Raw genomic sequence first — 21,524 nt, forward strand, 5'->3', positions numbered from 1 at the left:
CTCTCGACTCGATCAAGCAGCTTAGCTTGCAATGCAAGGACACCTATTCGAAAGCAACACAATGAAGATGACGACGTCGAATTGCGAAGACGACAGTCGAGCACGTCATCATGACGTGTGCACACCGCTTGCTTGATATTTCTTGCATTTTGATTTGTGATTTCGGGTCATTCTCGACCGATCCTTCTATCGAGAGTACTCCGGCTTCCATGCAGCTTGTGGAACTGAACACGTAGCACTTGTCATGGCATCAGTCGGCACCGAGTCCTTTGAGCGCTTGGACGATTCCGCGGATTATGTTGCCTCCTTGGGTGAGTTGATTTCTCATTCATTTCAAACTTGTGCCAAGCCCTGCGAAACAGTACCAAGAGTATACTAGTTATATCCCCCCCCCCCCCTCTAGTACTATTGATTTTTACGTTACGTCGCCTTATACTATGCACAGTATTACTAAAGTTATTAGCAAGAGAATATAACTTAAAGCTCCCAGAGCTTATAATCTTTGCTAAGGGGCCGTCCGTAAATATCGATGTTTTTTTAGAGACGATATTGGTGCGTCTGGGGGGGGGGGGAGGGGGTTTGAGCCATGTGCGTCTTTTCGAGCATCAGAAAAATATCGATGTAAATATCTGAAGTTTCGCCGATCCCTGCACGCGGACGTCTAAATGGCTATACAAGAAATGTGAAACCAGCTTCCGTTCGCGGAGCTAAAACTCGCGACACAAGAACAAAATCAAAAATTGGAAGCTGTACGCCCATGGCGAATTTCAAGAGCAAAAGAATGAGCTATTGATTGTGGAAATCGGCCGAACGATGCCTGCAAGAGACCTTTGTCAAGACGTAGAGGCAGTGCGAACAAACACGGACGAACTCCAGAAGAGTTTCCAGTCTTCACTGTCTGAACAAGGATTTGAAAAATTTAAGCCCGAGCGTAGCCGCTTTGGCTACACCAGTACACGATGGCTGTGAGCACTGCAGCGCCAACCCGGTTCGCTCCCCCCAGGCGATGCAGCTATTGCGTGAGTGCGGCGGGATTTTCACGCCTACACCGGACCCTCAACATCCTGGGCACTTCATGAGCATCCAAAAATATTGATTCCATGATCTAGATGTACATGTGCGTCTTCTGGGGGGAGGGAGGGGGGTCAAGGGAGAGAAGCACCAATATCGTCTCTAAAAAAACATCGATATTTACGGACGGCCCCTAAGGCCATCATTTTTTATATCTATGTTTCGCGTCGTCCGCACGCATATGTTTTGATTTTTTTCGGAAAAAAATAAAAAAATTGAACATGCACAGTGAGTGTACGGTCGTGCTAGTCATCAGTGCGGACTGGTTCCATGCGGCGAAGCTGGGATTCAGAAATGGCCTTGAGGCCAGCGTTGATAAATCGTTTGTTCGGCATCTGCGAGCAGTATTCTATGAACTACTAGTAGTTACTTACACCAGACCGCATCGATCGCCTCAAGCTGAGAGGATGCGTCGTTCCCGAGCTCTTTACACCGCTACTGAAGTCTGAGTACAATAATCCAGCGAAGCATGGGCACCAACGGTTGCCTCCTCTGTCCAAAGTGAATATTTACTCATGCCAAGAGTACATAACCCCCCCCCCCCCCCCTACTCTTGCTCATGCTGATAACCCATATGTTGTGCTTCGATGTACGATTTTTCTTTCGAATGTACACCATGCACGCATGTGCTATGTACGAGTGTACACTAGTACCAAGAGTACATAGCTTGCCGAGGCTAGGATTGTGGTCTGATCCGGCTCAGGAGCAGTATTGTGTGGGAACTGAACTATTGTTATCGATTTCACTGAACTACTTTTTTTCTCTTTTACGTTTACTTTATACCAGGCGTGGGCCATCCCCTGTACATAGGTGCCATCATTTTTCTTTGTTTCAATAAAATTGTACTACGAGGTGAATTGCTATTTCTGGACATTGTACATTTCTGGACATTTCGAGTAAAATAATTTTTCGTCGCGTGTAGAGTCGAATCAATCAGGTTGATGAAGTTTTTTCTTGTTGTAGTTGACAGCTGGGCTGTTGTAGTTTCTCCTCGTGTCGGTGCCTTGTTGATAGCCTTTTCTTGGGAGGCATTTCAACGAGTTTTGTGGTACTATGTCGCATGAGAATTTTGAATTTTGAGTAAAATAAGAAGTAATGGACGAATCGTTGGCTTCCCCATGTGCACTCCACTTCAGACGCTGTATAGTCTTGGACCTGTTGGCTGGAAGTGTGAAGAGGCCAACTGCAGACCACCAATAGAAAAAATAACAAAAATGGTGCAGTATAGGATGCCTATTGACGCTATTTTACTTTCATGTCCAGAATTCCATACACTGAAATTTAGGCCAAAAAATTAGCCTGTCGAAAACAACCTGCTATAAAGTCTCTGGGATCACAGCATGAGCAATTGTCACATATTTGGAAAGATGAAGGATTAGGCCATACAATAGATACAAAAAGATGTGAAAAATGTAAAACACACAGCCAGTGAGCCTCTATTTTATTTTCATGTCCAAAAATTGCTATTCACCTCGTACATCACTAAAAAAAACCAAGAGTACATAACCGTACTCTTGCTAGTACTTTACACCTCCGATAAGCCTTTTTTTTATTATTCTGCAACTTTTTATTTTTTCCCACCGCTCGCATATGATTCTGGAAGTTGAACTGACGCGAAACATAGATATAAAAAATGATGGCCTAATAACACACAGGAAAGGAATATGTACTGTACATTACAGTCATAATAATAAAATATAAGACAAAGAAGTTAGTTGTGCCCTACTTTGTGAAACGTAAAGAAATCACGTAGAGAACAGGTGTCTGGGTTAGAGTCCACAGATACGGCTTCAGATTTCTACGTGGAGCTGAGATGAGGTTCTAGATTCTCTACGTTGTGGCACACGCAAAGAGGATGCATACGAGCTCTCGCTTGACTGACTCATGACTGCCATCCAGAGCATGAGACGTCCATCAAACCTTCCACTCGGCAAACCTGCAAGAAAGCACCGCTCCCTGCTCTGTACACAGTGTTTCGGGGAATCATGTACCAACACGCAGACCGCCACTGCTCCATAAGACATGCACTCTATGTTGTTTTCTCTGTTCCGACAAACTTGTCTTCATGACGCTGACACAACAGCCTTTGACTGACTTGTAAACAAAGGCGGTGTGACTGTAGAATGGTGTTGTTGTTGGTGACTTCATCCAGTGCATGCAAGGAGGTGCAGCTGATCTGTAAGAATGTGTAGATATACCTGGGATAAGTAGGGTGCTTGTAGAACATTGACCCGTCTACCCTGGACCCGGCGATACCGTACCTCATATCAACCCCCCTCCTGCTTCGTAGTCGAGATTGATATTCGGTACGTATCACCCACGAACTTTACTTGGGTAGTGGCATCTACGTATAGTCGTATACTGATATGCTGAAGTCGCTTGACAGGTAGAAACTCGACAGGGATATGGGGGGGGGGGGGGGGGATCAACGGTACTTACGGTAGAAACTACACATGTAGTTACATTGTACATCGTGAGTGTACACTTGTAACTTCATTGGGGTTCTGTACTCTTGATTGCAATACGAGTACAATGTACAATGTAGATAGCCCTACTCTTGATTGTACTAAGGGCATGTTTGGTTGTTGCAACCTAGAACAGTATTCGCCAGAACCAGAACAGCACGTTTGCTTGCTCAGGCAGATTGACCATGTTCTGCTTGCTCAGGCCTTGAGTCCACAGCAGCCACACCATGGCCAGAGCGTTACTTTTGCACGGTATAACCTGGCGGGAACATCGATTTTTGTCCAAAAAATGATCACTTGCCTACGCTTTTTGGAAAGTTTGGCATGTACTTGTTGTACCATACGAAGTGACTCATACACAATTTGACGAATGCAACCAAGTTTGGCGCACGTTTTACGCAAAATGTACTCTGTTTCTGGAGCACCGTTTGGTTGGCATGAGGCATCGGGGCTAGCTGCTCCATCTGCACCAGCTGTTCGATCCTGTTCTAGATTGTACCAACCCAAGTGCGGCCTAAGGAGCCTATTACATGTGCAACTCCAGCCCGGGCTGGAGCGAGCGGGCCAGCCCGCCGAAAGTGTTTACATGCGCACGGCCGGGCTGGTCGCCAGCCCGCAGTGAGTTTATATGCGCTGAGCACACGCCAGCCCGTTGTGAGTATGCAACGAACACACTACGACTGTAGTGTGCTGCCCCGGGCTGAAACGCAGGGCTGCAAGCCATACTCATGTTATAAACCTAAAAACTTTTTTCTCACACAATGTACTAGTATTCTTCTGCTGATTTCTTTTCGCGCTATATGGGTCAAGAATGACTCAAGATTTTCCACGATTTTGTTGTGTAATCTTCAGTGCTGCCTCTGTCCCGTCATGTATTCTAATGAACGTTATTCTTTCTTGAGCAATTGGGCGTAGAATTCCTACATGCACTGAGGTTCATGTTGTAGCACTTGCTGTACAACTGCAGTGTAATAATTAGGGAGTTGTTATGGGTATTTTACGACTCCCTGGTAATAATAAACTGACGGCTGTGAGATTTCATGAGTTATATCTAGGCCTCCGCGGAATATGCTCGTATTTTTACCTATAATTCCTTTGAGCATTGCTCAAATTTTCGACCGATTATTCCCGTAATTCCACCAATAATTCTCACAATAATGCTTTTTTTCTTCCCTTTTTTTTGCAGATACCGGTACCACGTACTGTTTTTTTGCCACTTGTACTGGCAAAAAATCACGGTTCGCGTGAAACTCGGCTGGAAGCTTCTTTTTTTTTTTTGAAATACCGGGCGATCAACTTCAGGATCACAAGCTTTTTGGTGCAAATCCGGGTGTTATAAATGGAAAAAATTGAAAAAAGGGGGGGCATTGCTCAAATTTTACCGAATATTCCACAAAAATTGCCAATAATTCCCGTTTTAAAAATCACACCGATAATTCCCGAAATTATGCCGGCACATTCCGCGGAGGCCTAGTTATATCCGTTGGTTCTTTCATTACTTTCTCTTTGTTGTGGCTGCAGAGCGGCGCCTGCGCAAAATGAATGGTCCGGCACCTAGGTCAGCATCAAAGTCTGCGTCTCGCGCTGCTGCACAATCCATGCTGTCATCGCTAGCAGCAACGCGCCAGGATCATATGCACCACTTCCTGTCAGCTGACTCAGCAAATCCGACGGCAGGAAGCAGTGGCGGAGGCGGTGGTGCTGTGCTGGCTTCGTTCCAACCTCAGTCGGACAATCTTGGCATCGAGGTTGCCGGGGAGCCCGATCGTGACCTGGGCTGCTGTGCATGCTGCTTTCCCGTCTACAAGATGGTGTTCCCATCCAAGGTGTCGGTCAGTTCAACGGAACGGCGGCATCTCGTGGACTCTGATGAGCTGCAGCTACAATACGAGCAAGGCAATGCGGAGGACAGTGACTCTTCTGGATGATGCCAATCAGCCACCAATATACATGTACTATGCTCTTAGCCTGCTGACAATACTCACCTCTGAGTAACTAGAGTGGTGACGTGTTCGAGCGCGTGCCTACTTGGAAGCCTGATTTACCTTTGGCATTGCCAGTTGAATGCAAGCTACATGTATGAGATCCTCGGCACGGCTCGATGTGTTTTTGCAGATGATGTAGCAGTGGTACATTTCCCAAGTGCTCGTCGACATACCAGCGCCGTTGGTCAAACTACACTGCTGATACTTGGAGGCCAAACCATTGAGTCCAACTCTAACGGCCCCCAGAAGTCGCTGGTGCGCCCGGCCAGTCTTGCCGCTGCCTCTGTGTTCCTCCAGTTATATCGTGCTGATATCGTGCTGACACGCTGCTTTGGGGCACGTTTCTCCCGTTGACATCACAGCAGGCCGGTGAGCTTATGCTCCCCACCCAGCCTGCAGTGGCTGCAGGTGTTCCTCTTGCAATCTTATCTGGAGAGAACGAGAAGCTGCTCTTCCCCAGGAGGGAGCTATCAGCCATGTAAGCATACTTTTGTAACTCAGCAGGGTGTGTTGATGGGTTTTGTTTTTTAAAGGATCCTTGGCTCATTTGCTGTCATTAGACTGTGACTAGTGAGTGCAGTACACACTCTTTTTTTTAATTAACCTTTCTAGTTCTATCACACTACGGTACGGCACTTGACAGTTACCCTACATACACAAGAATTATTATTTTCAAATATCCATCTAAATGTGTTTTTGTTTTTTGTGCTTCTTTTTCGTTCTTTGGTGGGGGGTTTTCAAAGTCTTTCCCGGTATCAATATTCCGTTGTTCAGGAAATGCCACGCCAACAAACAAAGGGCTTATAAACTGTCAAAACCTGCTCAAAGTGTTTTCTGGCCGAACATGGAGCACGCTCAAACACATATTATTTCTTTATTTTCTCAATCTCCGGACAGAACTGTTTTGTCCTTTGTGGACTAGTCGACTCGTCAGCGAAAATGAAGGCGGACTTGATAGAAATGAAAATTTTTCCAAAGCCATATTTAAACCAGGCCCCTAATATACCTTGCCAGAATGCTCAAACTGACCAGTCAGTGAGCTCTTCGTAAAAGCGTGCAGTATATGGTATGGATATGACTTGCATGGCACCCGTGTCTCTTTTTGGCTTTGTTCACCAGCAGCACGTGTCTCACTTTGGGCCTTTTCTTTAACACGTGGCTGTGGCTCACTTTTTGGGCTTTTCCTCGAACATGCGTGATGTGACTCATGCTCACCTTTGCTCTTCACCAACACAGTACCCATATTTGGCCTCCCAGTGATATCGACGTTTCGCTAGCACATGGGCAAGATCAAGCTCTACCTAGTACTTGTAGTGTTCTGCCCTATATTACTGGTGGTGTTGATCTGTACGAGTTGTGAACAGGGTACTTATCCTTGCTTGGTATCACTGGCAGTTCTATAGGAGATTCATCGTCTATATTCTCAGCTGTGCTAAACGTGCACGCCTAGCAGTATGTGGTGCGCACACTAGTACATGTACTAGTGTATTCGTTCCGGCCCGTCCGTCGATTCTGCCCATCTTGGATGGGTGGGGGGGGGGGGGGGGAATGCCGATCTTAGGATCAGATCGGGTTCGATCGATGGAGATCCCGTGCGCGGGCCTTTTCTCACGTGGAATTGGGTTTTTTTTCTTTCGTTTTCCCGCATGTAAATTTAAAACGTGCTTTTATAAATTCATTTATAAACGTGCGTTTATATTATGATATTGGCGCATCTCAAGTCGATCGATCCGAGAACGGGCCACCTCAGTGCCCATCCTAGGATGGGCATTAGCTATTTTGCCCATCGTAGGATGGGCAAAATCCTTGGACGGGACGGAACATATTTACCAGGTATGCATTTTCAACATGTCATCTGATACTCATACAGTCATGTGACTGGGTTTTCTAAGGGTGCGTTCTTAAATACTCTCGGAAAAGTTGCAGACTCTCGGAAACGTTCGAGAGCTGTTCTTATATCCTCTCCGAATTTTAGGAGGCTCTCCAAAGCTCTCCAAGCTTCAGAGGTGGTTGAAACTTGGAGATTCCCACGGTTTGGGATCAGCGCATTTGAACTACAGCTAAAAGCATGTGTTGATCATGAGTGTACGCATTTCCCTTTTTGCATACGCACAATGCGTACTACATTCGTTGCACTCAAGATCGCGGCCCCTTTGGCGCTTCATATTGCTTCACATGTGCAAAATATCTCCGAATTCTTGGAGACTCGTTCTTGCATGATACCACTTTCTTCGACTTCTCTTTTCTTCTTCTCCGAGAAGCTAGGGAATATAAGAACGCACCCTAACTTTGCATTGCTAGCCTATTCTCCCCCATGCCATGGTACTGCAAGTACAGCAAACATGCCTATAGCTGTACGTGTTGCAATACTGTTCCCTGCATGAGATCATAAGAATTACACGTTGTGAGTGTGACTGATCGGAATGGAACACTGTTTCGATAGCCTAGGGTATTCAGGATTCTGAAAAGCCGTGTGTATGCCACCCGGTTTCAATGAAAAGCATGGGCTTTGGTATTTGGAGAGGCACGCACAATACCAAACACAAGAGTCCATTTATGGATTCTTGAAGAGAGGCCTTTGGACAATCCTTAAATAAAAATCAATCACTCAATCAATCAAGAGTGTGTGTGCATGTATGTATACAAAAGCGTCACAGTTCACGTAAAACCCAGTCAGTCCGAGTTTTTCGCATCCGCATGAACGCCACCACCCTCTAGAACCAAGGCGCAGGACCATCACAAAAGTTCACAGAAGCCCACAAAACGAACAAAATTCGTTTCGTGCAAGACCCCTCCCTCCTCCGAAACGAGCACGCATTGCTGTCCTTTCATAATCCAGGCTTTGCATCATACATGCATATCCATATAAAACCCGCTCTGTGAGCGGTTCTGAAAAACCTTTACTGGTACATGGTACTGCCCCGTCGTAAAAGTAAGAAATTAGAACTGGCCCATTGTCCCCCAAATGCGAACTGATTCACCTAAATCGCGAATGACGGGACCCGAACGCACCAGTAGCACGAGGTTGGGAGGGCACAGGACAGCAATTATCATAGGGTAACACCACCTACCGCTAGTACAGTACATGGCCTATAGACTATAGTCCGGACCAACGTCCCCATCAGGCATCTGCATCCACAGGTAGGAACCTCGTGCTACTGGTGCGTTCGGGTCCCGTCATTCGCGATTTAGGTGAATCAGTTCGCATTTGGGGGACAATGGGCCAGTTCTAATTTCTTACTTTTACGACGGGGCAGTACCAGTAAAGGTTTTTCAGAACCGCTCACAGAGCGGGTTTTATATGGATAATTTCAGTTCTTTTTCCGTTCCCTCCTCACCCCAACCCCGAAGGTAAACATGATGACCACGCGCGCGATGTACTGTATGTAGCCATGAGACTGCAATAACACACTGATACAAACCAGCCCTCCCCGCCTCGCTACCCCGCACACAGATACACAAACATGCCTATGCACACGGCACACACACGTGGCCACGCACATGCACACGACACAAACAGGAAATTCTTCATATATAATGCCACGCAAAGCAGTGGCCACCGTACTTGAGGAAGTCAGTTGTGAAACAAAAATAATTCAACTACAGCGTGTAGACAAGCCTGCTGCTGAGCTGACGGCCAAAGCACAACATAGCAAACATGACATTTGCCCAAGGATTGCAGTTTGCAGACCACTCCATGGAAGCAGCGAATACAGAATGTAACATCATACAAAGTGACAAGCAAGGAAGTGGCCATCATACACCAGAAACTTGCAGAAAGTCACACATCCAACAGATAGAGAAGTGAACAGCAATCTGATACAGCCCACACAGGACAAAGCTGACCTGATACTCGTCCCAGGATCGCAAGTGGCAAATCCTTTTCAATGCATAACATGCAGGTGTACGTTAGACGCATGGACAACATCTGACCGTGTCGCCAGCATACAATGTCATCACATGTTTACCCCACAAGTTACACACATGCACAGTAGAAGCACAATGAAAGCAATGGAAAAGTACGATGTGGTTGCTGAAGCATCTTCACACTTCAAATTCAGACTTCAATGTGGTCGTCACGGGATGATATACCTGCAAGATACAAGTGATGAAGAAAGAAAGCAGAAGGTCGTGAGGTAGGCTATGAGTAGCCCTTTCCCAAAGATGCCATAGTTTTTCGCACCTTATGCTTTTCGCAACCGTGCCAAAACAAGTGCTAGTTGCTGAAATCGCATCCATATTTTCAGAAAAAGCTCAAAAGTTGCCAATATCGCAACTCAAAATTGGAGAGTTCTTGTGCAAAACCTACAAAACAGGGAGCAGAAATAGCAGAAATGCAGCGATGCTGCGACAGCAAACTCGTACAACCCTTCCTGCTGTGAACCACCACTTTACACATTGCCAGTAGCCTGTTGCATGTATCCTACATGTACATGTACATCATTACAGTGCACGTAAAAGGGAATGCACATAATTATTATAGCAATAAAAACTGCTTTATGGCAGTTTTCTAAAAAACGTTATTGTGTTCTAGTCCATGGACGGACCCCGTCTAAAAAGTAAGAAATTAACGAAATGTGATAGCCGAAAATTAAAATTTCACACAAAACCTCACAATAATCACAACACTTGAAATGCTGCTTTCAACACTAAACTTGTACTGCACCAACAATTGGCAACATGCATGTCATGCATGCATAGGAAAGAGGATCACGAGGGGAAAAGGTCTTCTACATGTACATGTAGCTTTTCATTCTGTGTGTGATTATTGTGAGGTTTTGTGTGAAATTTTAATTTTCGGCTATCACATTTCGTTAATTTCTTACTTTTTAGACGGGGTCCGTCCATGGACTAGAACACAATAACGTTTTTTTAGAAAACTGCCATAAAGCAGTTTTTATTGCTATAATTTCTTTTGTTTTTTCTGTCACCAATCAATGGAATGCCCTATATCAATATCTAAATGATGGCCTTCACATCATATCAATACCGTATTATACGCATTGATGTGCAAGCCTTTTCTTGCAGAAAATGGCACTAGCATACATGTAATGCAATTGCATGTTCTTCTGCGGGGAAACATGACATGTGAGTAGTGGTCTGGTGGTGGTGATAATTTTTTTATACGGAGGTCATTCTGTGCATGTTGCAGCTTGCTGTTGCAGAATTTCATGACTCTGTCAGAAAATTGTCTTGCCTTTCAGATATTTCAGATTTCCCCACCCTCGATCAGATTTATTTGAGAAATGTAGCCAGGTGCGTGTCGCAGATGTTTTTGTTGATTCTGTGTTTATAATGGTTTATAATCATGGGTTATCGTGATAAGGTCATCCTGCATCATATTGCACTGAAATGGTAATCCTGTTGATGTTGATACAACCTTCGGAAGCAGTTCAATGACTTCAAACTGTTAGTCCACGATTTTCTAAAACAGCACAGCAAAGGAGGAACAATAAACATGTATTAAAATGTAAACAAATACATTGCTGAGTCCGACTCCTCGTTCCAACAACTACACTGATCCTGAGGATAAGAGGTACTGAGAGATAAACAAGGCACTCCACAATAATAAAATCTTACACATCTTTTGGTGAGTATGAATGATATCCAGTCGAACTTCTTTAGGACGAACACCAAGGGACCGATGGTATTAATTTTATTCTGTGAGTTTGTCTTAACCTATTTTATAACCAGTGAATACAATTATTTCTCCAATAGACATACGAATAGATTTCTTCTACAGCGAAAGATTCTAAGCCACACCGACTCATTGACTCGTCTCGTATGAAACAAATGAGTCACTAGAGAGGTTCTGCAAAACGAAAATGCGTACAAACTTTCGCTCTACGTCATGAAGTGCGAAACTTCGCACGAACTTTCGCAACTTTGGACGCGAAACTTGCAGGGAACGCGAAATGAACTGTCGTAGGAAATTTCGTGAGATCGTACGTGCACTTGGCCCCAGAAACTACGAAAATGTGCAGAACGCAAAGTTCGTGCAAAAATTCATACACACTTTCGCAGAACCTCTCTACATGTACTGAACCTTTCTTTAGCAACATGACGGCAACTGAAACAGCAACAGAGAAAGTACGATACATGTACTCCACATTCTTGCAGGTACTACAAACAGATTGCAGATCGTAATTCTTGCTTTGGCGGCACGAAACTGTATTTGGGGCAGTGCAATCTCGGCGGTACTCACAAATCAAAAAGCCCAGACTCTGGAGATTTTCCCTGATATGCGAATTTATTTTGCAAACTCGGTCAATGGGTCCTTGAACCTTTCCCTCCAGATTGGGAACTGGCAACGATAGTATGCCACTGACCAGTGCATTACTTGTAACGTACTTATGTACAATGAATATGAGTATTTCGACAACACATCCAACAAGCCTTACCGTCAAGAAGGTGAACTCGCGTTCTTCGCACACTGTAGACTGTAGACAAGGGCAAAGAGATAAAAATGGATCTAAATCCGAATAAGATCAACACACGTTTCCGTAAAATTTAATGAAAGGGTGAGCATAATAAGCAAATGAATCGAAGGAAACCGGTCAACTCAGAGATCACCTGTCATCGAGGATTCCGTAAAAGGAGGCCTCGGCAGCGGAAAAGCTAAATTTAGAAAAGAGATCCTGTCAGCTTTTCCATATTTATTGCATTCCACCCAAAATCAGCACACTTTTCGTAAATGAAAGAGTCAACACAAGCAAATGAATCAAAGGGCACTGGTCAACTCACCTGTCATTATAGCAATAAAAACTGCTTTATGGCAGCTTTCTAAAAAAAGTTATTGTGTTCTAGTCCATGGACCCCGTCTAAAAAGTAAGAAATTAACGAAATGTGATAGCTGAAAATTAAAATTTCACACAAAACCTCACAATAATCACAACACTTGAAATGCTGCTTTCGACGCTAAACTTGTACTGCACCAACAATTGGCAACATGCATGCATAGGAAAGAGGATCACGAGGGGAAAAGGTCTTTTACATGTAGCTTTTCATTCTGTGTGTGATTATTGTGAGGTTTTGTGTGAAATTTTAATTTTCAGCTATCACATTTCGTTAATTTCTTACTTTTTAGACGGGGTCCATGGACTAGAACACAATAACTTTTTTTAGAAAGCTGCCATAAAGCAGTTTTTATTGCTATAATTTCTTTTGTTTTTTCTGTCACCAATCAATGGAATGCCCTATATCAATATTGTAAATGATGGCCTTCACATCATATCAATACCGTATTATACGCATTGATGTGCAAGCCTTTTCTTGCAGAAAGTGGCACTAGCATAATGTATGTTCTTCTGCGGGGAAACATGTGAGGAGTGGTGGTGATACTTTTTTATACGGAGGTCATTCTGTGCATGTTGCTGTTGCAGAATTTCATGACTGTGTCATAAAATTGTCTTGCCTTTCAGATATTTCAGATTTCCCCACCCCCCGATCAGATTTATTTGAGAAATGTAGCCATGCGCCAGGTGCGTGTCGCAGATGTTTTTGTTGATTCTGTGTTTATAATGGTTTATAATCATGGGTTATCGTGATAAGGTCATTCGGCATCATATTGCACTGAAATCGTAATCCTGTTGATGTCGATACAACTTTGGAAGTAGTTCAATGACTTCAAACTGTGAGTCCACGATTTTCTAAAACAAAACAGCAAAGGAGGAACAATAAATACGTATTGAAATGTAAACAAATACATTGCTGAGTCCGGCACCTCGTTCCAACAACTACACTGATCCTGAGGATAAAAGGGGCAAGGCTATGGTTGGAAGTACTGAGAGATAAACAAGGCACTCCATGATAATAAAATCTTACACATCTTTTGGTGAGTATGAATGATATCCAGTCGAACCTCTTTAGGACGAATACCAAGCGACCGATGGTATTTATTCTGTGAGTTTGTCTTAACCTATTTTATAACCAGGGAATACAATTATTTCTCCAATAGACATACAAATAGATTTCTTCTACAGCGAAAGATTCTAAGCCACACCGACTCATTGACTCGTCTCATATGAAACAAATGAGTCACTAGAGAGGTTCTGCAAAACGGAAATGCGTACAAACTTTCGCTCTACATCATGAAGTGCAAAACTTGGCACGAACTTTCGCAACGTTGGACACGAAACTTGCAGGGAACGCGAAATGAACTGTCGTAGGAAATTTCGTGAGATCGGGTCATGGCGTACGTGCACTTGGCCCGCGCAAACTACGAAAATGTGCAGAACGCAAAGTTCGTGCAAAAATTCGTACACACTTTCGCAAGGACTGTCGCGAAACTTCGTTCAAATTTTCGTTTTGCAGAACCTCTCTACTGAACCTTTCTTTAGCAACATGACCATGACGGCAACTGAAACAGCAACAGAGAAAGTACGATACATGTACTCTACATTCTTGCAGGTACTACAAACAGATTGCAGATCGTAATTCTTGCTTTGGCGGCACGAAACGTTATTTGGGGCAGTGCAATCTCGACGGTACTCACAAATCAAACAGCCCAGACTCGAGTAAACAAATCCAATCATACAAGTACGAGATCATATAGTTTCACGAGACGAGACTGCACCCATTGGCTTGTTTCGTATGAAGCAAACCAGTTACTGAACCTCTCCACAATGGAGATTTTCCCTGATATGCGAATTTATTTGGCAAACTCGGTCAATGAGTCCTTGAACCTTTCCCTCCAGATTGGGACCTGCCAACGATAGTATGCCACTGACCAGTGCCCGACTTGTAACGTACCAATGTGCAATGAATATGAGTATTTCGACAACACATCTAACATAAGCCTTACCGTCAAGAAGGTGAACTCGCGTTCTTCGCACACTGTAGACAAGGACAAAGAGATAAAAATGGGATCTAAATCCGAATAAAATCAGCACACGTTTCCGCCGAAGGAAACCGCTCCACTCAGAGATCACCTGTCATCTAGTATTCCGTAAAAGGAGGCCTCGGCAGCGGAAAAGCAAAATTTAGAAAAGAGATCCTGTCAGCTTTTCCATCATTCATTGCATTCCGCCCAAAATCAGCACACTGTTCGTAAATGAAAGAGTCGACACAAGCAAATGAATCAAAGGAAACTGGTCAACTCACCTGTCATTGAGTAATATTCCGCGAAAGGAGGTCTCAGCAGCGCCGAAACGAAATAAGCCAGGCCAGGAGACGAAATATCCGAAACAGATCATGCAAGAAGCAGTTCCAAAGAAGAAAGTTCCTCGCGCATGCACATATCCGAACACGGATCCGCGGACTGCACTGCATGCAACACAATGTCTGCCGTACAAGTGCACAGCACGCGGCTACCACGCGTTGGTAGATCTAATAACGAGCACCTTACGTAGAGACTTACGTAGCATAAGTGAAATACCGAGCACCTTACGTAGAAACTTACGTAGCATAGCGGTGTCGTTTTTCTTGCCATGTGAACACAATAATAGAAAAGCTGACAGGATCGCTTTTCTAAATTGAGTAATATTCCGCGAAAGGAGGTCTCAGCAGCTCCGAAACGAAACAGCTCATGCAAGAAGCAGTTCCAAAGAAGGAAGTTCCTCGTGCATGCTAGGGCTTGGCGGATAATGCCGGCAGAATTTTCGGCAGAAAACGCCTGTTTAGGGGGTCGAGCATATTTCGGCAGAACGGGGGCTGAAAAAGCATTCTCTGCCATGTCAAATGACAGTTACCACGGAATTGGCGTGCGACGTTCTGCTTTTGCAGCAGATTTGCCGCGTTCTTCGACACGCAGTCCATCCATCCACCAAATGTGGCCGGAACTGTTACTTTGCGGAAGGTAGCAGCCTTGAATGGCAGGCCAGTGGCAGAAGTCTACGAGTCGTAGATCTACATAATATTATGGCCCAGTTAAGCAGTTGCAGCGATTTTCGACCTTCGGTGAAAAAGCCCACTGTGTGAAAAGATTAAAATCAAATCATCTTTTGCTGCGCAAGCCGGGCCGCGGACGGGTATTCCGTGGATCACGACACCAGTGAAGTCAGACTTGAAAATGTTCCCAAAACAAGCATTTTGCAACGAAGGTCGAAAATCGCTGCAACTGGGCCATATTATGATTGTAGTGTGGCTAGCCTTCATCTGAAGTGCGCCTGAACCCAATTATGTGTGCCAAGTTTATTTTTACATAACTGGATTTCAGCAGAAATTTCAGCAGAAAATGCACTTTCATGAGCAGAATATTGAGCAGACCGAAAAGCAGAATGAGGGATTTCGGCGAGCATTATCCGCCTAGCCCTAGTGCATGCACATCCGAAAAGGCAACAACAAAATGTCTGCAATGCACACGCATGCGGCCAGCCGGCCGCGCGATGGTATACCGATAGAGCCATGGAGTAGCTCCCTGGTCCAGGACCAGGTACCGAGCATCTTACGTAGAAACTTACGTAGCTACGTAGACAACGTGTCTGAATAGCGGTGTCGTTAGGTAGCGCCATGTGAACACAATAATAGAAAAGCTGACAGGATCGCTTTTCTAAATCATAACTACCGTTGATCTACTGTTTCTCAGAAATGAGCCTGAAGGCAGGCAAGAAATGAGCGAGCACGAGTATGTATTTGTCCAACAATGCAACATGTAGTCGGTGACTTGACCTTTTGACCCCATGCCATGGGCCAATTGCGCCAAGGTTGCGGAGAAGTTGCGAAATATGTGACACCACAAACGGGTCACCTACATGTATGTTCAGGGCTAGTGCACTCACATGCAGAATTGTCATAATCGAGCATTTCCCAAACTGAGAAGTGCAATGAAATCCACTTGCATGCACAGGAGCAATTTTGCAATATTACGATGCGCAATTCGACACGATCTGCGATGCTGCGTGCGATGTGCTGTCATGACGGTGACAGTCACCGCCGTATGTTTTGTCAACGTCGCCCGTGCACTCTTCTGTCAAGTCCAAAGTGCTCACATATACTTGGCAATGTCTTTGCAGTGATTAACTTTTATCCTAGTTATGTCATGGGTAACTTTAATGAAGTACCCGCAGGCCGTGTCGATCCGCACATCGTCCACTCTCTCATGTTCTTTGGCCTGCTTTGTCTGTGTATCCATTTCATGTGCGATCCACAAATCGACTAGACAGTGGGTGCAATACCCTCTCTATCTGAAGACGTTCTTCTGGCGACATCTCGCCATGTACTTGGCCTGCTTTGTCTGTGTATCCATTTTCATGTGCGATCAACAAAATCTCAATGCACTACAGAGATTAGACAGTGGGTGCAATACGCTCTCTATCTGAAGACGTGAACCATTAAAGTTTTTGGAAAAGTTATAACTGTTACGTAGACCTACACCTGAAACGTAATGAAGTACTTTCAGCAACAGGGCCGTGGACACACAGGGGGCAGAGGAGAGACATTGTTAGTGGACAAGAAATATGCAGTGGCAAGTGGCGAGTGCCGCATGGATGTCAAGTTGTCATGCACAATTCAGCTATTACTTACGGTCCAGCTAGTCCTGCCATTGCTCGCTCGTCCTGGTTCCTCCTCGTTCGTCTTCCTGCACGTCTGCACTTCTCCTTCCCCACCGTTGGCTTTGCGGTACGGGGGTGCCGGAAGGAATCCCCACCATGTATCCATGTACATGAAGTCCCACCATGTCTCCATGTACATGTCCACGGCCACGTCAGCAGTTTGTATAGTACCGGAAGGAGTTCCCACGATGTCTCCAAAGGCCTAGAGCGGACGTCTTTGCAGCAATTCTTTTCACCCTGTACATTCACTCCGCCGACACGACAGCGTTTACGGGGCCGTTCCAGGTGCAAAAGGGCCACGTCAGCAGTTCTCAACTATTTCGCGTACAGGATAGTCGCCGCGACAGCGTTTAAGGGGTCGTTCCAGGTGCAAAAGGCATCCATCAATGGCACTTTGCAGTACGGGGTACGGAAAGGGGCCTCCTCGTTCGACTTCGTCGACTTCTGCAGTTCTCCTTCCCGTCAGGGGTACCGAAAGGGGCCTCCTCGCAGTTGTCCTTGCCGTCAGGTCCACGTCATGCAGTTCTCAACTATTTCGCGTACGGGATAGTCGTCTTTGTCGTACGCGACATCGGCGTTTACCGAGTGTCCAATTGGCACAAAGCAGACCGTTGACGGGGTCACGTGTCAAAAAGTTTTTTTTTTTAATGTTTATTTGAATTCGGATAGCTCAACAGTACAGAAGTACGTACTCGTACGAGCGTACATGTCATGGGGTTTTCAGGGTTCTATGCTACCGGCATTGTACCTATGTCAACATGGTAGGGCCCGGGGACAGGCGCATGCATGCATCAGGGAGTCGTAAAATACCGGGAGGCGACACGCCACACATTTCACGATCCGAGGATTGCCGCACTCGACCCGCGAAATTTGAAGCGTGATTGAAACGTCGTCGTCATCTTCTTTTTCTCAATTGTTTTTGCTATATGCTTCGAGGCTATTCTGGATCTCCAGAGCGAAAGCTGGTTGTTTCTGATACGTACCACGCATTACCTTAGGTTGAGCCGTGGCTTTTAATTTTTTTTTGGAAGTTCACTGCTTTGGAGACGACGGAATGTCAAGGTAAGTTATTCACGAAATGTACTCAAATTTGAATTGAGTCAATGCGAATGACACCCTGTTTTCGGAATAGTTCTCCACTAAACACACCATGCCCATGGCCCCTTCATGTTGTCCAAGTTCCATTCTAGGTTTGTGTGAAGTTTCGAGATGAAGTTCGACGATGTACTCACCTTTCCATGGAAGGGAAAAAAAAGTAGCATATCAAACAGAATCCATGCAGTATTTGATGCCACTATCCTCATTCTTCTGCATTCAAAGTGTTTCACATCTATATGGCCCATGAACTGCAAACAATATTTGTCATTTCTTAACTGTTCATAGCTGTTCATAACTGTTCTGAACACATTGCCTTCAGGAAACGTAAGGCCGAGTCGCCTCACCGACTGAGCAAAGTTCTCTGCGACGAAAGTCACACTATCGGCGAATGCACTCAAGGTGAATACCCGTCAATATCCTGTATACTGCTTGTACCGCTTATCACAGTAGCATACACACAAGCACACATACACACACACACACACACACACACACACACACACACACACACACACACACACACACACACACATGCATGCTCGTGCACACCCAAGCGCAAAATTCACATATCACTGGTTCAGTTGTTTTTATCTGTGTCGTATTTTGTCTTATACAGAGCTTCCGAGCCACGCCGAGTCACCTGACCAACTGAAGAAGGTTCTGTGCGACGAAAGTCACACTATCGGCGAATGCACTCAAGGTGAATACCCTGTGGACTGCTTATACCACTTATCACAGAAGCACACACACACACACACACACACACACACACACACACACACACACACACACACACACACACACACACACACACAAGCGCAAAATTCACATATCGCTGGTTCAGTTGTTTTTATCTGTGACGTATGGTGTCTTATACAGAGCTTCCGAGCCACGCCGGGCCACCTGAATTCTCCAAACAAGGCTGAAGGCTTGTCACGGCATCCTTGCCAAATAAAGGTATAAGCTGCAGCAAGTTGTCGTTGCGACACCTTGCTCCTTCCAGCTCACGCCGCACGGCCACCAAGCACCAACCACCATGGTACTTTTCAGCAAGGTGAGACAAATTGTCAATCACCGGTTCGGGGATGGCTTCAGCAGCTTTGGATGGTGCTATTGACGCTTTCCTGATAGCAGCGGCAGCCGTGGCATGCAGGTAGCTTATCAGATTCGCTAGCACTGCAGATGTAACTTCCAAATCTGAAGAAGAGAAAAGAAAAAGACAACATATAAGGACTGGTGGTTGCAGAGACTGTACTAGTATTCAAAAGCCAGCGTTTGCATACCTAGTCTGCATACCTAGTCAGAAGCCAATTTTTTTCCAACATGCATGCAAAACGCACTGACCTTCACAATTGATTTTCACTTCGGGAATAGCTGTTGCGATGACGGACAGCATTTGTTGCCATGCTTGCGAAATATCAGCACCCTTGCATGCCTTCAGCTGGCACACTTCCTGGCGTAGCAGATTTGCAGTACCTGATGCCTTGTGTAACCGTGTCATAATAACATGCAGGAATGACTCCGTCGCCTCAGTAACACTCGCCTGTCTCATTGTCAGCAGTTTGCAAATTCCATGGATCACTGCACCTTCCATAGGCCTGTACACCATGATGGCACTACCACTCTTACATCGATCTGCACATAGACAAAGTATGGTTTGAGGATGGAGGTTTACATCATCTACGGTGATGATACATACTAGGTACACACGTAAATTTTCAGGACTTCAATAAATATCCTGTCACAGTGAACAGACAATGCATCGTGGGCAGACTAGGATGAAAAGGATGGTGTCGACCACCTAATTTATCGGGTCAGTTCGGGCACTTAGGTATGCTACAGATTATACATTCGTGTCCACAAGGAAGAGACAAAAACATGCAAACGAAAGAATCTCACCTGTAGCCCACAGCTGAACATCCCCACAACTCAGGTCACCAAGTGAATACGTGGCGTCATCTACATCTTCCACGGTGGACTCATCACTTTGGCAGTCATCTCTGTCAAGCTCCATCATCCTTTACTTCGAAGGCCAAGGCACAAAGTATTATTACTTAGAAAAACAAAACGAACTGCTGACACTGGATTCGTTGTGTGCAGGATAATTTTATTGAGTTTTCAAATTTTTTGGACCAAACAGCGAACGCGTCCTTTTGCATGACCTGCGCCGCTTTGACCTCATGGGAAGTCCCTCGCCATGCAGCGCGTGAGGTCTCAGCACTCGTGCCCGAGCTGAGGCAATCATCCGACGCGGTTGTGCATCTCGTGTCGCCTCCCGGTATTTTACGACTCCCTGGCTCAACCTTCACCGATCGTCTTCAAATTTTCTGGTGTGGTCTATCATGTTGTAGTCACTCACTGTATGTGGTTCTTGTTCTTCTTTCATGCGTAGAACAGGCCTAGAAACGCAAGAATGTGACCCGTGTCAGCGAAAAATTGTTTCTGTGAAAATCAAAAATTCAAATTTCCAGGGAGAGTGCGTACGCTCGTACCCAGGACACTGTGGCCAGGATCATGGTCTATGATAACAGCAGGCATGGGAAACAGCTACCCCCTAACCCATTTTTTTCCATTTTCCAAAATTGCCTTGCTATGCAAAATGCACCGTTACATGGTTACGGGGCGAACTTCCAACTTCTCCCCAGACAAAATTGATATGCCTTTATGAGCCATCTATTCTACAAAGTAGTAGTGACTATCGACTGCTTTTTCTTTGAATCAGGGAGTCGTCAAATACCGGGTATTTGACGACTCCCTGCTTTGAATGGCATCAGGGAGTAGTAGTAGTAGTAGTAGTAGAATTTATTATTTTGATAGGGAAGGCCCTACAGACGTTGCCGTCTTGTTACAGGGAACCCTAAGTGCTCTTTACAGAGCGAAACAAAAACGGATAGATGCTCGGAGTCGTCGACCCCCTATTAAAAAAAACACGAAATCGACAAATGAGTAGGGGCGTATTCGATTGTACGAATCCACCATGTACGAGTACCTCCCAGAGACGGATTCGACGGATTCATTTTAATGGTGGGTCTACGACTCATATCTACTAGTACTCAAAACTCCCAATATGCGTACACTAGGTCAAGAGTTTACCACAATTCGTACAGATACTATAGTACTACGGGATGAGCTGTAGCAACGCGGTTTTAAAGGCCTTGAAACGGATTATCGGTTGTGCCAAGAGTTCATAACCCCCCTTTGGTTATGAACTCTTGGTTGTGCACATTCGATTGTATCCGTCCAATCGAAGTGATCTGGTCGGCGGGGATCGGGATCCAGTTTCTACAATCGAATGCAGCCCAGGCCATGCCAATAGGGGGCACCACTTTTTCACGGGGGGGGGGGGGGGGGCTCAATCAGATCTGCAGAGTACTAGTAGGATCTAGTAGGGGGTGAGTAGGAGGGCGCTGACC

The 21,524-nt window shown here is 45.2% G+C and overlaps 2 protein-coding genes and 2 long non-coding RNA genes across 4 annotated transcripts; 2 read left to right on the top strand and 2 right to left on the bottom strand.

Annotated features, from left to right (window-relative positions):
• The first annotated feature begins 92 nt into the window (after positions 1 to 92).
• LOC135804409 (uncharacterized) lies at positions 93 to 6,342 on the top strand. The gene is made up of 2 exons (XM_065318277.1): positions 93 to 311; positions 5,058 to 6,342. Exons 1-2 carry the CDS (start codon positions 245 to 247, stop codon positions 5,462 to 5,464), a joined length of 474 nt encoding a protein of 157 aa, XP_065174349.1. The 5' UTR covers positions 93 to 244; the 3' UTR covers positions 5,465 to 6,342.
• A 4,426-nt stretch (positions 6,343 to 10,768) lies between these two features.
• LOC135807039 (uncharacterized) lies at positions 10,769 to 14,748 on the bottom strand. The gene is made up of 4 exons (XR_010551422.1): positions 14,624 to 14,748; positions 14,325 to 14,356; positions 11,923 to 11,961; positions 10,769 to 10,946 (listed from the first exon to the last, which is right to left on the bottom strand). It is a non-coding gene; the product is annotated as an uncharacterized LOC135807039 (long non-coding RNA).
• Positions 14,749 to 17,811: 3,063 nt separating this feature from the next.
• Positions 17,812 to 19,073, top strand: LOC135804412 (uncharacterized). Its single transcript, XR_010551061.1, has 3 exons — positions 17,812 to 18,510; positions 18,728 to 18,811; positions 18,991 to 19,073. It is a non-coding gene; the product is annotated as an uncharacterized LOC135804412 (long non-coding RNA).
• On the bottom strand, positions 18,681 to 20,149 carry LOC135804411 (uncharacterized). The gene is made up of 3 exons (XM_065318278.1): positions 20,011 to 20,149; positions 19,456 to 19,746; positions 18,681 to 19,308 (listed from the first exon to the last, which is right to left on the bottom strand). Exons 1-3 carry the CDS (start codon positions 20,126 to 20,128, stop codon positions 18,983 to 18,985), a joined length of 735 nt encoding a protein of 244 aa, XP_065174350.1. The 5' UTR covers positions 20,129 to 20,149; the 3' UTR covers positions 18,681 to 18,982.
• Positions 20,150 to 21,524: the final 1,375 nt, after the last annotated feature.

Source organism: Sycon ciliatum, chromosome 1, assembly GCF_964019385.1.
Source record: "Sycon ciliatum chromosome 1, ocSycCili1.1, whole genome shotgun sequence".
Lineage (NCBI taxonomy): Eukaryota > Metazoa > Porifera > Calcarea > Leucosolenida > Sycettidae > Sycon > Sycon ciliatum.